At 40.9% G+C, this 18,580-nt stretch overlaps 1 protein-coding gene across 9 annotated transcripts in view; it reads left to right on the top strand.

Annotated features, from left to right (window-relative positions):
* Nucleotides 1-18,580, top strand: part of LIMCH1 (LIM and calponin homology domains 1) — a 375,099-nt gene that overhangs the window by 344,026 nt on the left and 12,493 nt on the right. For all 9 annotated transcript variants that reach the window (XM_077477572.1, XM_077477576.1, XM_077477575.1 and 6 more), the window contains 4 exons: nucleotides 13,199-13,227; nucleotides 13,780-13,887; nucleotides 15,187-15,279; nucleotides 18,204-18,335. In XM_077477572.1, coding sequence (XP_077333698.1) covers nucleotides 13,199-13,227; nucleotides 13,780-13,887; nucleotides 15,187-15,279; nucleotides 18,204-18,335 — 362 coding nt within the window. The remainder of the gene's footprint in view (nucleotides 1-13,198; nucleotides 13,228-13,779; nucleotides 13,888-15,186; nucleotides 15,280-18,203; nucleotides 18,336-18,580) is intronic.

The following is an 18,580-nucleotide window of genomic DNA, read 5'->3' as shown; positions in this document are numbered from 1 at the left end:
CTGTGCCCCTTATGGACCGGCCGACACTTCTACAGCATAATGCACTGTACTTCACCTTTGTGCCATGAGTAGTATTCATTTTTTGTTATCTGGTAAATGCTTGCATAAGGAATGATCCAGTGCTGACCTGAACCAGGCATTTTGTATAATGTTTGGGCTGATATATGGTTAGAAATAATGAGAAATTTGCAGACCCCTTGGAATTTTTTATCCATGTAATATTAACCTATTTAAATTTAGTGTTTTACCATATGAAACACGTGGAATTTTACATGGTATTTTACATGGTATTTTACATTGCTATATCTTTACTTAACAAATGGTTTAAGCATTCAAGATTATTGATAAAATGTGTACTATGTTAGTCTTTTAAAATCTGCAGCTTTCAATAAAATACCCTGCCATTAAGGTACTTGTGCAGGCATTTTTTTTTTTGTTGGATGACACCCCTCTGTCCCTGTCTCCCAACCATTCTATGTTGTTACTCTATCTCGCTATCCCCCAGTGGAGACTACAAGCAGCCATGGTGGCACATATTGTACAGGTGTGGCTCACCAGGTCAATAAAATCAGACAGCTCAGGCATGGGTTTGAGCTGCATTTATTGCTTTAAAAAAAAAACATGAAATCTTGATTGAGTTTCCTTCACAGCAGTACAATATACTTTGATGAAAAGAGGCTACGAAGGACCTTAGTGGAAGGATTAATGGTTAAAAGGCTCGCAAGGGCTACAAAAGTATTTCTGCAGGCACAAACACCATCAATTAACAGCTCTTCACATTGATTACAAATTAATGAAATTCAACTCTTCCTACTATACTTTCAAAAGAGATCAGTCCAAGGATATGCTGTTCAATCCTCAAGGTGGGAAAACTCTAGATTAAGAGCTAGAGCATTGTACAATATTTGTGCTCATCACACATATTTTACTTAAGATCGCATGGATGTTCATTGGAACTAGTGGAACAATGCTCTGTGTGACCAAAGTCTATCTTTTTGGGGCGTATTTATAGTTTGATTGCATACTACAAAACAATACTAACAGCAAAAAACTTATCTGAAGAATGATGGAGAAGTTATTTTTAGGGGCTGCTTGGCTGTCTCACGCCACTTAATTCAAACTTCTATTAGTAAGTTGGAACAGCAGTACATCAGCAACAGAAAATTTAGAACATTAAAATTGTCCATAAAAAATGGTAAATTAACAGCAGTGTAGCTCTAGCTATAGACAGACCCTCCTGTTTTAGAATGGCTTAATCATAAATCTGATAAAACAGATTTTTCTTTTTTTCTTTGAACTCCAATTTAAAAAAAAAAAGACATGAAGTTTTATGGCAGACTCTGTCTTTTCTTCCATAAAACCCCTTTCCTTGTCTATCGTTTTTGTTTTCACTTGTGCACCTACTGCAGCCCAACTTAAAGATACCAGAATAAATGCCAGGTACAGGGAGGAAGGAACTTTCATGAAAATATGCAGGAGTTACACCTTCCTTAGCTGGGTCTTTGAGAAAAGAAGATTGGAAGATGATAGCTGATTGATTGATATAGGACTGAAGAGAGGAGCACTGCGGCAAGGAGCCGTGATATTTTCAGGAAGCCATGTACAGCACCCTACTGGCCCCTCCCACCAGTCATGATGTGCCTGCAATACATGGAGAGGTGCAGAGACTCAGGGTGGAAATCACAGGGTCTAAACTAAGCTGTGTAATAAGAACAAAATGGTTTTATTTTAAAATTTCATTAGTATGTTGATGGAGGGAAGAATGAACCAGGGAAAGAAAACTAAAAATGGATTATACTTCATCTTCAAATATAAAAATGAGCTCTAATAACTGCAACACAGATCTACACAGATGTAGCAATACATTTGGTTAAGGTTTTGCCAATAATTAAGGTTCTGCTTACAAAATGTAAGGGTTTCCATATTTTTTTTTCTTAACTGTTTTAAACCATTTGTTTAATAAAGATATGGCAATGTAAAATTTTGTGTGTTGTATTTTTTTATTATGGTTTAGCCTAAAGGACTTGTAAAGCCAGAAGGTTGTTTTATCTTAATGCATTCTATGTATTAAGATAATAAACTTTCTGTGTGTAGCAGCCACACCTGCACCCCCTAATTACTTACCTGAGCCCCCATCTCTCTCCAGAGATGTCCACAAGTGTCTTGGCTGTCCAGGAACCCTCCTCCTGATTGGCGGGTGAGACGCAGCAGCAGTGCCATTGGCTCCCACGGCTGTCAATCAAAGTCAAGCAGCCAAGTGGGAGAGAGGGGATGGGGCCGGGTTGGGGCTCCATGTCTGAATGAACACAACTCGGTTGTCCCCATAGGAAGCTGCTGACTGTGGGGCACTCGATAGGGAGGGGCCAGGAGAAGCACAGAGGGACCCGAGAAAAGGAAAATCCAGGATGCTCTGTGCAAAACCACTGCACAGAGGAGGTAAGTATAACATGTTTGTTATTTAAAAAAAATAAAATAAAAAAAACAGCCTTTACAATCAGTTTAAGATCAGTTCAAACGTTTTCCTAGAAAATCCACAAACCTTTATTCACAACCGTGTATAAAATGTTAAAGTGAATGTGTTGACCACAGACCCTAAGAGGTAGAATTGAAGAAGTTCAAAAATAGGACTTGGTTGTAAATATCACAAATAAGCAGGCCTGAACCAGAAAATACATTTTCAAGTTGTACATTGAAGGACATCATCTCTTGAATCTTTACACTGGGTTATATGCAGCTACCTCTCTAGATGATTGGACTTGCTCTCTCTCTCTCGCTCTCTCTCTCTCTGTCTCTCTCCGCCCCTGCCCCTCTCCTGAAATGTTTTGCTTAAGAATATCCAACTAATGAATGTTTCCTATGTAAGTGGGTGCTTCCTGTGGTAAATTTTATTATTATGCCTTAACAAGACCCTGATAGCCCCTGTGTTTGAAGCTCTGGTAGAGAAGAGTTTAGAGTCCCTCTTTACAGCTCCGTGTTTCTTGGCAGGCTCTGCCATCCTGCAGTTTTGGCCTATGCTAGTCTTTTAGATCACTGTTGTCTGAATTAAGTTAATGGCCCGAAATTCTGGTTCTATTGGATGCGTCTGTCCACAGTCAACTAAATCTGTTACCTATGACCTTATTCTACTGTGTGAAGGTTTTAGTCAAATCTTCAGGATGAAGCTTCTTTCTATCCAAATATGCAGGATTCTCTGGTTTAAATGCTGGCCAGCAGTGCTGCCTTGCAAGAAAGGCCTTGAGCAATTACCCTTTGAAGGCAAATTCCTGTTTTGGATCCAATTGAAAAGTACATGAAAGAGATCAAAGGGGGTCTACTGTTCCCACCAGTGGGCCTTCTACTCCTGAGATTAGGAAGGTTTATTTTTGTTTCTTTGTCTTCCACTGCCAAATTCTAAATGGGAACCTACTTTGGTTAGAAGACATGGTCCTCCAAGCCAGGCACGTCTGGTTCCAAAACCTCTTCAGAGTGATGAGGCACTCTGCCCGCCCTCTGGTCCCAGGAAATCCTAGGTCCAGAGTGTAATTTCCAGGGGCTAGTAATTTAAGTTTCACATTCTGCCTCATCCCCACTTCATGCTTTCAAACCTATCCCCTTCCTTGTCATGGTGAGTGGACCTGCTTGGTGCTGCAGTTCTGGTCTCAAGGGGTCATTACCCCTGTGAATACTTTTAAGGCTTATACTGAAACCATTCCCAAATGGAATGGATGAGTCCAGCCCACTCTGCATCTGAAGACTCAGCTTTTTTCTCTGGGTTTAAAAGTTTTGCATAGAAAATGACAGGTTGGTCATTGCTTCCCTCCTTTTAGGGGATTTTTAGGCTACAGTAGACACCCGGGGATGCTTACCTGCACATTCCCAACTACAGATTCTCCCTTACTTTGTAGGATCAAGATGGAGGGCATTCTGATGATCCTCATTGCACCCATTCTGAATTGACCCAGAAGGACCAGACTCCTAGCAGACACTCCCTGGGCCCTTTTGTATTGTCCAAGCCTCCTGGCCCAAGGGTCAGTGTTTATTCCTGCTTGTTGTTTTTTTGGCTTTAACCACATGGCTAGTCCTGAGGAACAGGGACCTTTAAGATTTGGACATCTCCTCTTGATTTATAGGCTATTGACTTTTCGTAAAGTCTACCATCTCACCTTGCAGGCCAGCTTTGCTTGGAATGAGATGAGCAGCTTTCATCCTATAAGAACTCTGTGGGTCATATTCTGTCTTTTCTTCAGTCTGGACTGGACCAGAATCTTGCTTTGAGTACCGATAAGACAGATCTTCACCTTGAATGTTCTGGTTCAGAAACCCTAACACTGCCTAGTTATGGTCTTTTTTCTGGGAGAGGCTGACAACTGGCCTTCTGTACGATCTCCTGTGTCCCCATGGGACCTAAATCTGGTTCTCTTGGCTCTGCAGAACCCACCTTTAAATCTATTAGGGATAATACCTTGCCTGGCCTTACCCATAAGTTGGCCTTTCTATTTGCTATTACCTCTAGAGGGTCTCTGAATTGATGGCCTTACCTTGTCTCTGTTTCCCACCTTAAGCAGAATATTGTTGTTCCTTCTTTATACTCTGCTCGAAATAATTCTAAAGAAATTTCTCTCCATTGTCTGTCTGTGGTACACACTAAAAATTTACCTCCCATCAACAATTGCCCCCTATTTTAGGCAATCGTATTCCCCATTTGTGCTTCTTGAAGGTTTCCAAAGGGGTCTCCCTGCCTCTCACTTTATCATTGCTAGGTGGATCAGACACATTATCATTAGAACTTCTAGTCTGAAGGATAGTGTTTCTCCTTTCCCTGTTGGAACACACTTTGTTATTGCTTCATGGACTTTTCAGCATTGGGCATCTGTTGCTTAGATTTGCAAGGCTGCCACCTGGGGTTCTGTTCACGCATTTAAATTCTATCAGGTTTCTTCTGATGCCAGTGTCTGGCGTAAGGTGCTACAAGCTGCTCTGAGTCTTTTGAGCCTTTTTTGACCCATTGTTACATGGGATATTTGGTGGTATTTGCTGTATTGCCCACCCCTTAGTTTGACTGATTTTGGTTGCCCCAGTCATAATGATTACAGAACCTTTGTACTGTAAGACTAGTAAAGTAGTATTTCTGACTCTCCAGTAAAATCAGTTTCCAAATTACAATACAGGGCATAGGTTCCTCCTCTCTTTTCTTCAATAGAGGCTAGCTACAAGTGTGTGTGGTGGGGTTACATAGGGAGTTATCCCAGCAGCATCTCTAACTTCTTTTGCTTCATCTACCTCAAAGCTGTCTGCAAATGTCCAAACTACTATTCAGATTCTTTGGGATTTTGGTTGGGTAATCCCCTTCCAAGAGTCTGCCCTCCAGCCTTCCCTTTATCTGTAATACTCATCCTAGACACAGCCCAGGAAAAAGCTTACCTTTTGGCAAAAAAAGTCTCTAAGGTTTTATGCTCTGACCTTAAGATCTAAAAGACATCCCTCAGTGTGAGTCTCCATGATAGTGTCGGCCCTCATGGTTACCTTTTTCAAGGCTTTTTCCCCAAGTTCCATTAAGTTTCTCCCAGAAAAACATTCTGTTGGCCTGGAACAAACACTCCTCATCTCTCAACTTCCCTATGCTTCTCTCTAGTCAAGCAAGGAACTCCCTAGCTTGGTGGATTGCTAATAAATCCTTGGAAATGGGAAAGTTCTTTCTCCCATACTCATGGATGATGTTGCCAACAGATGCTAGGCCTCAAAGGCTAGGGAGAAGTGTTCCATTCTAACACAGTTCAGGGAAGAAAAGCTCCCCATCAACATATTGAAGCTCAGAGCAATACAATTGTCTCTGCATCACTGTACCCCCTTTCTTTAGGGACATCTATTCAGGGTGCAGTCAAACAATGCCACAGAAGTGCCTATATTAATCATAAGGGGGTACCAGCAGCCTTGAAGGAAGCAAGTCTGATTATCCCTTGGGCAGGAAAACGCTGTCCAGCAATCTCTGCTGCTCACGTCCTGAGAGTGGACTGGTAGAAGGCGAATTTCCTCAATCATCACCACCTTGACCAAGAAAAATGATCCCTTGATCCTGACATTTTCAGTCTCCTATATAAGAAATGGAGGACTCAAGATGTGATCATCCTGGACTCCAGATTCAACAACTTATCCCAGTTTGTAGCCTGGACCGCAGATCTTCTAGTACTGGCACTGGATACTCTGGTAATTCCATGCTCGCTGTTCAAGTTATAGCAGAACAACACTGCATCTGATCACCAAAAACATAAACACTATTAAATACATTTTTAATATTCAAAGCAAACTCGCCCATCGAGCCATGTCTCCATGCTTTATTTTACTGAGAAATCACTTTGAAAAATATTCTGGCTGTGGCCATCTTGAGTAAGGGCAGATGATTCATGTAGCATTTGCTTCCTGGAATCCCTCTGCCATTTGCTCAGACATGCAGGTAGGATAGTATGCTTAGCTGAGAAAACCCCTCCTGAAAACTTCTAGAATTTATTATCTTATTTGCCTAAGCCTGGAAACAAAAAGCAACTTAATAAATATAAAATAAAAAAGTTTAAAATAAGTAAATAGAATACACCTTCCTATCTATGTATGAACTCTAACAGCATTATTAAGGATTACAAATAGTCTATGTTGATTGAGAGAATGAAGTTCCGCTTCAATATATGCCTTCCCTCCACTGCAGATTCTTCTTTGACTGTTTCACAGAATAGAGTGAGAGAAGAAATCTGATTCTCTTGCTCCAACCTGGCTCAGAAGAAGCTGGTACACAGACACCTCTTCCAAACAAGCCAGACCCCCTGTCTCAAGGTCCCCTGCTCTATCCTGGATAGCTGTTGAAACCCATGTTTTGAAGGACAGGAATATTTGTCAACACTACCTAAAGCAGGGGTCTCAAACTGGTGGCCCTCCAGCTGCTGCGAAACTACAAGTCCCATCATGCCTCTGTCTGTGGAAGTCATGCTTGTAACTATCTGCCTTGCAATGCCTCATGGGACTTGTAGTTTCATAACAGCTGGAGGGCCGCTAGTTTGAGACCTCTGACCTAAAGCCAGAAAAGCCACTTTTTAGAAAAATGATGCTACCGTACTTGCAAATTCTTTTTTTGTCAGGTGTACCCTTATATTCTGTCTTTCCTGCAGTCAGGACTTGACCAAAATGTGCCTCTAGATACTGTTAGGGAACAGGTTTTGGCCTTGCCTATTCTATTCCACTTTCACTGTGAAATGTGTCCAATCTGTGCCAGTGTCCAGTCATGTAAAAGTAGCAACCTATAACCCAGAGTCTATGAATTTCCAGCGTGTGTTCTATACTGCACTCCAAGACATGGAATTTATAAGGAATTTAAAGTTTTTTTCTATGTTCACAATGCAGTAGGAACATTCCATATTTACTTGTGATGTCAAGTCTTTTTGAAATCTATTTGCTGCTCTAAGAAAAAAAGGTAAAAGTGTTGAATAGGGAACAGCTGAAATAACAATGTAACTATTTTAAATTTTTTTAAAAATCCTTCATTTTTGGTTAACCGCCTGCTGACCATATACTGTATATATACAGCGGCAAAGCTGATCTCCTGCACAGGAACTGCACTTCCGGGTCTGGGGCGTGCACGCCGGCAGCAGCTTGCTTCCGCTGTAATGTCTACCGGCACCCGCCGATGCTGCTTCTTTTTTTTTCTTTTTTTTTTTTAAAGCACTGATCACTGTACTATTGTCACTGCTCCCCAAAAAGTGTCAAGTGTCAGTGTCCCATCTGTCCACCGCAATATCGCAGTCCCACTAGAAGTCTCTAATCTTTCCTAATATAAAAAAAAATTCCATGGTTTGTAGATGCTGTAACATTTTTGCGTAAACCTATCAATATACACTTATTTTTGGAATAAAAAAATACCAATATGTCGCAGAATACATGTTGGCCTAAATTGATGAAGAACTTTGATTTTTTTTTCAATGGATATATTTTATAGCAGAAAGTAAAAAATATATATATATATTTTCAAAATTGTCAGGCTTTTTTTGTTTAAAGGGCAAAAAATAAAAACGGCAGAGGTGATCAAATACCACCATTCATTTTGTTTAGGTATACTGTTGCACGACCACAATTGTCAGTTAAAGTAACGCAGTGCCGTATCGCAAAAAAAGCCTGGTCATGAAGGGGGTAAAGCCTAACTTTTGATTTTTTGATTGTGTCACCCTGTGCCTCTGTGTCCTTTTAAGAGCACTTAATAAAGCAGGACCGTACATGCTTGAATTTATTTCTATTGCAAGAAGTACCCAAACAGGAGCAAATGCTTTACATGGAAAAATCACTAATTGTGATTTCGGAACCCATAAAATACAGTTTGCCATTGCATTTTGTTTATCTCTGGATTTGGCTAACACATAAGAATATTATATTGGTTTTAAAAGTTTTTTTTGGAGTGATGTCCAAGCACAAAATACATTCAGGCATATCATGTGCTTTGACAGTGGATTTTAAGTGACACACGAAGACAAAGTCTTGCACTTGAATATTTCTTCTTAAAGCAATGACATTATGTCACGTTATTCAGTTATTACTTATATTGGGAGAAAATTGAAAAGCACATCATTCATATAAGGACTAAATAAACAATATATTTAATATTTGACCTGTGTACACTGCCACTGCTGACTTCTCTATCCTAAAATTTTAGTTGGCTGGTTGCCATGCCATTCCTCTGGCTCCGTTATGCAAAGCTGGTGTTCTTCCTCATACCTCCCAAATTTCTGAGATTGGAATGAGGGACACTTATTAGCAAATGTATGTAGGCATAGGACACACCCCCTTCCATGCTCCCTTTAAAGGAGAATTTTACAAAAAATAAACAGAGTTAATATGGCGCACTCTGGAAATGGCCGGATACTAATAAAAATATAAGTATAAACAGGAGGGGGGAGGGGAAAAAAAAAACAACCACTTGGACTAGATAATAAATGTTGGTGTTTGACAAATGCAAATAAACATTAGTCCATATAATAGTCTTTCTAATGCCAAGCACTTGTAGGCTGCCAGTCCTTAAAGCAAGAAGGAGCTCTAAAAAGACAAAACAAAACAAGAGAGACTGTGCCCTCTAAGTGCAGCAATTGATTAAAACAGATTTTTTTCTTGTAGATTAAAAACACTCACAATAGAGTAGTGGGGTACAGGCACGTTTAAATTAATGGGTCCATCCGTGTATCCTGGGGAAAACAGGTCTCTGGGGCTATTGGGCAGGCTCTCCAGCTTCCATCATCTGTCAAGTAGCTGGCGGTGTTGTGGGTTTCCCAGCACTTCCGGGCAGTTGGAGCGCAGTCGATGGACGTTTGTTGCTGCTCCGCTGTGTCTGATGGAGCATGCATGCTCCAAAGTGCCGCTCACCTGAGCCCGTTCCCCGGAAGCTAACGCCACCATGACACAGCGGAGCAGCAACGAACGTCCATCAACTGCCCGGAGGTGCTGGCAAACCCGCAACACCGCCGGCTACTTGACAGATGATGGACGCTGGAGAGCCTGCCCAATAGCCTCAGAGACCTGTGTCACCCAGGATACATGGATGGATCCCATCATTTAAATGTGCCTGTACCCCACTACTCTATTGTGAGTGTTTTTAATATACAAAAAATAAAGATTAGTTAAACCCAAAAGTGTTTTTTTTTTTTTTTTTTTACCACTACTATTCCTTTATATTGGAAATTTTGTAATGGGGAATCACTTTTTGAAAGATAAAAAAAATCATTATTATATAGATCAGGCCAAAATGAGGGACACATGAGGAGGAAAGAGGGACAGGGGGACTTTGGTCCAAGTCAGGGACAGTCCCTTGAAATTGGGGACAGTTGGGAGCTATGTTTCCTGAGCACATAAACAATAAGCTAAATACTTTCTGAACAATCTTCCCTGTGAGGAGGGAGAGAACAGAGGATCAAGATCGGGCTCGGGTAAGTTTAGGGTGAGGGTGGGGGTCCTGTGATACAGAAGGTTTTTTGCCTTAATGCATAAAATGCTGTACATTATGTTTCCTTGTTTTAATTTCTTTTTGCATTTCTTCAGTTGCTTCCTGGTTTCTGGCTCAGGCCAAAATGATGTCATGCATCCCAGGAGTCTTCATGGGAGGAGGGGCTTTCTCAGCTAAGAATACCCTCCTGTCTGCATGCCTGATCTAAGGGCAGGTGGATTCCAAAAAGTAAATGCTACATGAATCATCTGCCCTTACTCAAGATGGCTGCAGCTAGAAACGCTAGGGAAGTGATTTTCAAAGTGATTTCTTAAAAAAATAAAGCTTGGAGATGTGGATGGATGGTGAGTTTGCTTTAAATGTTAAAAATATATTAAATAGCACTTTCAGTTTGTGGTACCTAAAAAAATTAAAGTTTTTTTTTTTAAAATAAAATAAAAACTTGCCATACTTACCTGCTCTGTGCACTGGTCTTGCACAGTGCAGCCCAGATACTTCTCTTATGGGGTCCCCCACCCAGGCTCCTCCTCTTCAGCAAGTGCCCCCATGGAAAGTGACTTTCCATGGTGGCACCCATGTTTGCTCACTCCCGAGCCACCCCGTCTGCATCTATTGACACAGAGCTGACAGCTCACCCCTGCCCACTCCTCGTTCAGCAGTGTTTGATTGACGGGAGCAGGAGCCAATGGCTTCCGCTGCTATCAGTCTGCCCAAGGAGGAGGGAGACAGAGATGAGAGCTGCTGCTTTTGTGAACATCTTTTGGATCGGATAGGGCTCAGGTAAGAATAAGGGGGGTGGGGGGCTGGGAAGGGAGTCCGCAGTACACGTTTTTCACCTTAATGCATAGAGTGCATTGAGGTGAAAAACTTTAAGGATTTAGAGCCACTTTAAGTTCTACCTTAAGCAATCAATTCTGTTAATGGGTGTTGCTCCTTCACTGGCCTAAAATGCTGCAGAATCTCAGTTACTAATGAGGGAGCTATGATGTTGCAACATTTCTATGGTCCGCTATCAGGGAACAACGCCACTGGTAAGGTAAGTGGACTCTTAAGCCTAGTACATATTATTTGTTTTTTTCATTCAACCCAGCAGGCTGAACGAAAAAAAACTGACATCTCAGGAGGAGCCACTGTACTAACAATCCAATGTTAGTACAGTGGCCTCCCCTGCTGTGCTATTGTTTTCTGACAGGGGCCCGGCCCCCACCAGAACACTTCTGTCAGTGCTCTCAGCCATTGGCTATATTTCTAAAGGTGTTATTTTGCCACATGTTGGTAACAATCCATGCATACAAAGAAACCAAAGCAAATTAGTTCAGAAATTAAGTTATGTGTAATAAAATGGAATGACACAGGGAAAAAGTATTGAACACACTAACTGAAACTTATTTAATACTTTGTACAAATCCTTTGTTGGTAATGGCAGCTTCAAGTCGCCTCTTGTATTGAGAAACTAGTTGCAAGGCATTACTCAGGTTGTGATTTTGGCCCATTCTTCCTCACAAACGGCCTTCAAATCTTGAAGGTTCCATGGGCCTCTTCTATGAATCTCTTAAATTCTTTCATAGATTTTCTATTGGATTCAAGTCAGGCGATTGGCTGTGCCATTCTAGCAGCTTTATTTTCTTTCTTTGAAACCGATTGAGAGTTTCCTTGGCTTTGTGTTTGGGATCATTGATTTTCTGAAATGTCCACACTCATTTTAACGTCATCATCCTGGTAGATGGCAGCAAATTTTAATCAAGAATGTCTTCATACATTTTTACATTCATCCTTCCTTCAATGATATGAAGTTTGAAAGTACTGTATGCTGAAAAACATCCCCATACCATGATGTTCCCACTTCCTTTTTGGGGTGATGTGCAGTGCCATTTGACCTCCAAACATGGTTTGAGTTTTGGCATCCAAAGAGTTAAATTTTGGTCTCATCTGACCAGACTATATTCTCCCTATATTTCACAGGCTTGTCTGAATGTTGCGCAGAAAACTTTAAACAACTTCAACGTGCTTTTTCTTCAGCAATTGGGTCTTGTGTGGTGAGTGTGCATTAAGGCCATGGTGGTTGAGTGCATTACTTATTGTTTTCTTTGAAACCATTGTACCTGCTAAATCCAGACCTTTCTGACACTCTCCAAAATTATTCCTTGGCTCTTGGAGAACTCTTCTTTAAAATTCTTTTCACTCCTCTGGCGAGGAGCACCTGGTCGTGGCTGGTTTATGGTGAAATTATGTTCTTTATGACCCCAACGGTGCTCACTGGAACATTCAGAAGTTTACCTTCTGTAACCAATGCTATCAATATGTTTTGCAACAATAAGGTCTTGAGAAAGCTCTTTGCTTTTAGCCATCATGAGATGTCTTGTGAGACACCTTGGTAATGAGACACTTTTTTTATAGGCCATCAGTTGAGACTGAACCAGCTGGTATTACTTTGCACTGACGAGGTGCAGGATTGCTTTCTAATTACTGATAGATTTCAGCTGTTGACTTGGATTTCCATGCCTTTTTGCACCTCCATTTCTTCATGGGTTCGATACTTTTTACCTGTGTCATTCCATTGTATTACCGGTACATATAACTTAATTTCTGAACTTATTTGTTTTGGTTTCTTTGTATGTGTGGCTTGCATAAGTTGTTACCGTCCATGTTGTGAAAATTTCATGTCAATAGCACCTTTAGAAATATATTTGGCTAAAAAAATGGTGATTACATGTCTACTTAAAAATATAAATTGTAAAGATTAAGCCAACGCACTACTAAAATCCTCATGAGGTACTCTTCATAATACTTATTTAAAAACTCTTTAAACGCTTGGAGGCCCTTTGCATAGGAGAAGTGGACTGGCTAGATTATTTGAATTGCATGGATTTTTAAAAAAAACTGCAAAAGAAGAACGGTTCAATAGTTGGCAGATAATAAACTGTACATGGGTCCCATGAGGTTTTTAGATGTATATTTAATCTGTATGATTTATGTTTTTAGAGAGACATATAATTAAAAGGTATATTTTATACAAACTATAGTATTCCCAGATCTTAATCTGTATTCTACTATATTATCACAAGTGGGACCTATTGTAGGCTATTCCTTTTGGCAGTAAAGACTATCATTTATACAAACAGTGGACTAAATTGACATTTAAATTCTTTGTTTGGAACAGACGAAATATACAGATATTCGTGTAATAGTCAAATGTAAATATGTTAGAAGGAAAATAAAGTATTTTTCATTTTGTTCACTTCTGTTTGACAGGAGATCCAGAAAGCAGCGGGAACTCAGCAGTAAGTAATTTTACGAGGCATGTTTGTGTCATTACATGCTTTAAACTTTATTTTGCTAAGCTGAAGATGCAGCTAATCCTTTCACAAGATGAGCAGTAACATCGATGCTGATTATCCATCGTGTTTTGCATTAATTAGGGCAATTAATCATTCTGCATCTCTGACTGCCTTAATTAACTTTCGCAGAATTCTTTAAGGGTGGTTTAGTGCTGGGTGAAAGACTTGGATGGCTGTAACATAGATTAGTATGGTTAATGTTTAAAGAGTTTGTGATATTGTATCAAAATAAATATTTTAAGTGAACCTAACCTAAAACAAAGTGGGGCCTGCAAGGACATACTAGTCTATAAATCGATCCTTGTGTCCCTGTAGAACCCCTTGGATTCTAGCCCCAGGCTATACATGTGGCTAATGCTTCTGGCCTGTAGTCCTGCCCCTTCCTGATGCTAATCCATGACATTTCATCAACAAATGCAGAAACATTGCCATGCAAACAATTGCCAATTTATTTTAGCTCTGTATATTTAACTAATTGTCTTTGTTTACTGATAGGTACCAATACCCGCTTTAAATTCTCCAACTCGATTTTGTTCTTGGGATCCAGAAGAAGAGCGAAGACGACAGGAGCGGTGGCAGCAGGAGCAGGAGAGACTGCTACAGGTACATCTTATGGTCCCTAATGATTATATTTTTTCTAACAAATCTAAAATTTAGTTGTTTTTGTCTATAAATATGTGTGTCGGTAATTAGACGGCGGACGACGGCTTGAAAAATAAATATGCAAAAAGTAATAAAAACCTTATTGGGGTTCTAACTCTTCCCCAGTCTATTCAAATCTAACAAAAAACGATTTGGTCATACATGTTAAAGCAGGGGTAGCCAACCTCACAGCAGTGTCTTCTGCACCACTTCACATCACCCCTCACTGTAGACTCCTATACCCCCCCCAATAGCAGTGTCCTCTGCCCTCTTTGGAACCCCCCCATGTTAGTGTCCTCTGCCACCTCCCCCCCAATAGCACAATAGCAGTGTCCTCCTCTGCCCCCTTAACATAACCCCCCCGCCCCCAATATCTTATGCCCCCCAAAAGCAGTGTCTTCTGGCCCCATAGCAGTTTCCCCCCACAGTAGTGTCCTCTGTCTCCCTCCTCCACCCCCAGCAGTGTCCTTTGTCCTTTCACAAACACACAGCAGTGTTGTATTGTATGGATAGCAATTTCCTACCTTACAACGTGTGCAGCAGAGCAGAGAGTGGGAGGCAGCAAAGACAGAAGGCAGGAGCGGGAGCTAATTTTTCCAAATAACCGCAGTCCTTGTAGCCAATCACTCGCTGGTTAACTGAGGCAGCTCCCGCCCTCTGTCCAGTACTGTTCTGCCTTCCGCTCTCCAAAGATGTGAGCTGTGGAGGCAAACCAGGTATGTGCTCGAGATCTACCCATCGGCTCCCCACGGTTGATGGGTAGATTGTGATCAACGGATTGCTGACCCCCGCTTTAAAGTCTACGTGTAGCTAAAATGTTTAGTCGCACTCCATTTTTCTCCTTTCCCCCTCCTAATACACAATTGGACAATTTATTAATTTTAGTTAAAAAAGCCTTTTTTTTTTGTTGGGATCAGACCCTCGCTTCCACTTTCTGGCTTTCTTGCAAAGCAAGAATAATGTAAGCAAACTACAGCACATACATTGTGGCTTATCAGGGGGCCAATGTAAAAACCAACATAACAGCTGGTTCCCTGATGATGTAAAAGAGAAAAATGATGGCACAGGACTGGGTAAGCAGCAGTGAAACCGAGGGTACGCAACGTTGGGGCGGGGGTTCTAGTTTTATTTCCTACAGTGACAGCTCATATGAGAATATCGGCTTTCCTATATTCACACTTTAAATTAAATTGCAATTGAAATGTAGTTCATTAAACTTGCCTCTCTGTTATAACAAAACTTGAATCTAATTCAAAACAGGAGAAATACCAGAAAGAGCAGGAGAAGCTGAAGGAGGAATGGCAAAAAGCTCAAAAAGAGGTGGAAGAGGAGGAACGTAAATATTATGAGGAGGTAATTCTGCCATCTTGCGTTTTTTTTAATTGAAATTTTGAAATTATTTTTGAAATGTGATAGTCCAAGTCTGTATTCTTAAATGTATGTGTTGGGGTAAGGGGGGGTATCACTAGCAAGTTTATTATTGTTCGCTAAACTACCTTACATTTAGGCTAGATTCACACCTATGCGTTTTGCAGTGCGTTTTTCGTTTTTTTCAGAAAGTCCCTTTAACCACTTCGGCCCCAGAAGGATTTACCCCCTTAATTACCAGGCCATTTTTTGCGATATGGCACTGCAGTATTTTTACTGACAATTGCGTGGATGTTTAACGATGTGCCCAATTAAAAGTGGTGTCCTTTTGTGTGTTATTTGATCACCTCTCTGGTTTTTATTTTTTGCCATATAAACAAAAATAAAGTGAAAACTATATTTTTGACTTTTGTTATAACGCATATACAATTAAAAGATGTAAAAAAAAAACAGTTCAACAGTTTTGGCCAATATGTGTATTCTTCTACATATGTTTGGTAAAAAAAAATCCTAATAAGTGTATATTGAGTGGTTTCTATTACTGTCACAGGGACGGACTGACTCTCTCGCTCTCTCGCTCTCTCGCTCTCTCTCTCTCTCTCTCTCTCTCTCTCTCTCTCGTCAAAATGGGGAGCCTTGTTTACATAGGCAGATCTCCGCTCTGCCTCTGTAAAGATCGCGGGGGGCCCTGTATCTATTACACAAAACAACGTACAGGTACATCATTTCATGCAATAGAGCCACCCTGCCGCAGTATATGTGCTGTGGGCAGTCTTTAAGTGGTAAACACGATTTCTCTATGTGTCACGTTCACGTCTGTGTATTTTGGGTAAAGGCTCAGGGACTTTTTTACATTTTTGATATCATAGACTTCAATGGAAACACGGCAGAAACGTATCAAAAGTGCAGTGTCTGCTTTTTTCTGCTGCGTTTTTGCTGATAGTCCCATATGACAACACACCTCTCCAAAAAAAAGCATCATAAACATGTGAAAAACACGCTGAAGAATGCATCAACTGCAACCTGCATAGGTATGAACCTAGCATTAAAGGGGGAACCTGCCAAAATGCGCTCAGTGGGTTGCCCTGTCGGCCGAATCCCAGTTGACTTCACTTGACTGAAAATTAAAAGGAGTTTGGTGGAAAATTGGCAGCTGATCGGCACCTGCACCAATCGAATGCGGCTACTGTTTGGGTATTTTGACAGCTGGTGGGACTGGCTGGCAAAATACAATAACTGCAGTGAGAGATTTGACTATCTCTGCTGTGTATGGAATAAAATAATCAGTTTTCTCTGAATTTTTTATTTATTTATTTTTTCCAGTTCAGCCTTCTGGTTGAATGGAAAAATCTATGTGTGTATTGTCAGCTGTAGATTGGAGGTTGTAGAGCTAGAAATGGTAGTGCTCAACACAGAGCATTGTACTTGGTGGCTCTTTACAGTAAAGCTGGACATAGATAAATTGTTTCTTTTTGATCAGCCAGAGGACTATATGAATAGATTCCCCTATCAAGACAAGCAAAGTGGATGGAGAAAATACACTGATCAGCGGCTGTTTGATAGCTTGACAGAAAGCTAACAATCAATTTCTGTCAAACATGTATGGCCTGCACTTATCGTAATTGGGATCAATCTATGGGCACCTTAAGGGGTTCATAAGTGACATGATTAGACTTTAGCAAAAATGAGCACTGAGCTGTGTTGTGTGGCTTTAGCTTTGAGAGTCCATAGTACAATTTCTTTCATACTTCCACAGGCATGGAATACCTATACTACATGCATGCAGTACCTCTGTTTTATGAAGTTTTATTTGTTTTCAGGGCCTTTTTCAATCATGTATATCTTTGGCACGTTGCTTGAAATTGTTCAAAGGGTTTAATATTGAGTTGGCCCACCCTTTGCAGCTATAACTCTTCTGGGAAGGCTGTCCTCAAGGTTTAGGAGTGTGTCTATGGGAATGTTTGACTATTCTTCCAGAAGTGCATTTACAAGGTCAGGCTCTGATGTGGACAAGAAGGCCTGGCTCCAAGTCTCCCCTCTAATACATCCCAAAGGTGTTCTGTTGGGTTGAGGTCAGGAGTCTGTGAAGGGCAGTCAAGTTCTCTACTCCAAACTCGCTCATCCATGTCTTTATGGAGCTTGCGATGTGCACTGGTTCAAATCATTCGGTGGAGAGGGGATTAGGGTGTGGGGTTGTTTTTCAGGGGTTGGGCTTAGCTCCTTAGTTCTAGTGAGGAAAATCTTAAGGTGTCAGCATACCAAGACATTTTGGACAATTTCATGCTCTCAACATTGTGGGAACAGTTTGGGAATGGCCCCTTCCTGTTCCAAAATTACTGCGCACCTGTGAACAAAGCAAGGTCCATAAAGACATGGATGAGCAAGTTTAGGGTGGAGCAACTTGACTGGCCTGCACAGAGTCCTGACCTCAACCCGATAGAACACCTTTGGGATGAATTAGAGGGGAGAGTGTGAGCCAGGCCCTCCCGTCCAAATCAGTGCCTGACCTCACAAATGCACTTCTGAAAGAATGGTCAAACCTTCCCATAGACACACTCCTAAACCTTGTGGACCGCCTTCCCAGTAGAGTTGACGCTGTTATAGCTACAAAGGGTGGGCCAACTCAATACTGAACCCTATGGACTAAGACTGTGATGCCATCAAAGTTCATGTGAGTGTAAAGGCAGGTGTCCCAATACTTTTGGTAATATAGTGTATATAGAACATGTAAACTAGGAGGACTTTGAATGAACAATTTACAAACTGCATTATACCTAGATTGTCAATTGTTCTTTTTTTAATTGTGTGTACATGATATAACCCTGTTTTTTATTGTTTTTTTTTTCTAAATAAACCAATTTCATATTTTTCTATGCTATTTTTTGATCTTGTCTTAAATGTCTCTTCAGGAGAGGAAAATCATCGAAGACACCTTAATGCCATTGACGGTTTCCCCTGCTACAAGTTTACATCATGGTGTATGTGAGATGAATGGCAGCACAACCCCCAGCCACAGAGAGCAAGAAACAACCTCTGAAGAGGCATGTCTATGATCTACAATATCTGTTAAGTTCCCTGCCCCATGTCTATGGACAACATACACTGCCCCATTTGTGGGTGACATATCTAAAACCATTGGGTTCTGACAGCATTTTAAAAAGCCTGATCAGCCAGGATGGTTTTGGTTTTGCCAGTCGGGCAAATGACTGCTGAAAGTGAATGGGTTTAAAAGGCATTTGTTGGCTTACTGCAATGGCAGGAGACATAATCAAGCTCTGTTCAAACT

The sequence above is a fragment of the Lithobates pipiens genome, unplaced genomic scaffold (genome assembly GCF_037356315.1).
Source record: "Lithobates pipiens isolate NorthernLeopardFrog02 unplaced genomic scaffold, aLitPip1_a1.2 Scaffold_13, whole genome shotgun sequence".
In the NCBI taxonomy this organism is placed as follows: Eukaryota; Metazoa; Chordata; class Amphibia; order Anura; family Ranidae; genus Lithobates; species Lithobates pipiens.
The sequence above is the reverse complement of the archived record's forward strand: the minus strand, read 5'-3'. Positions and strand labels throughout refer to the sequence as shown.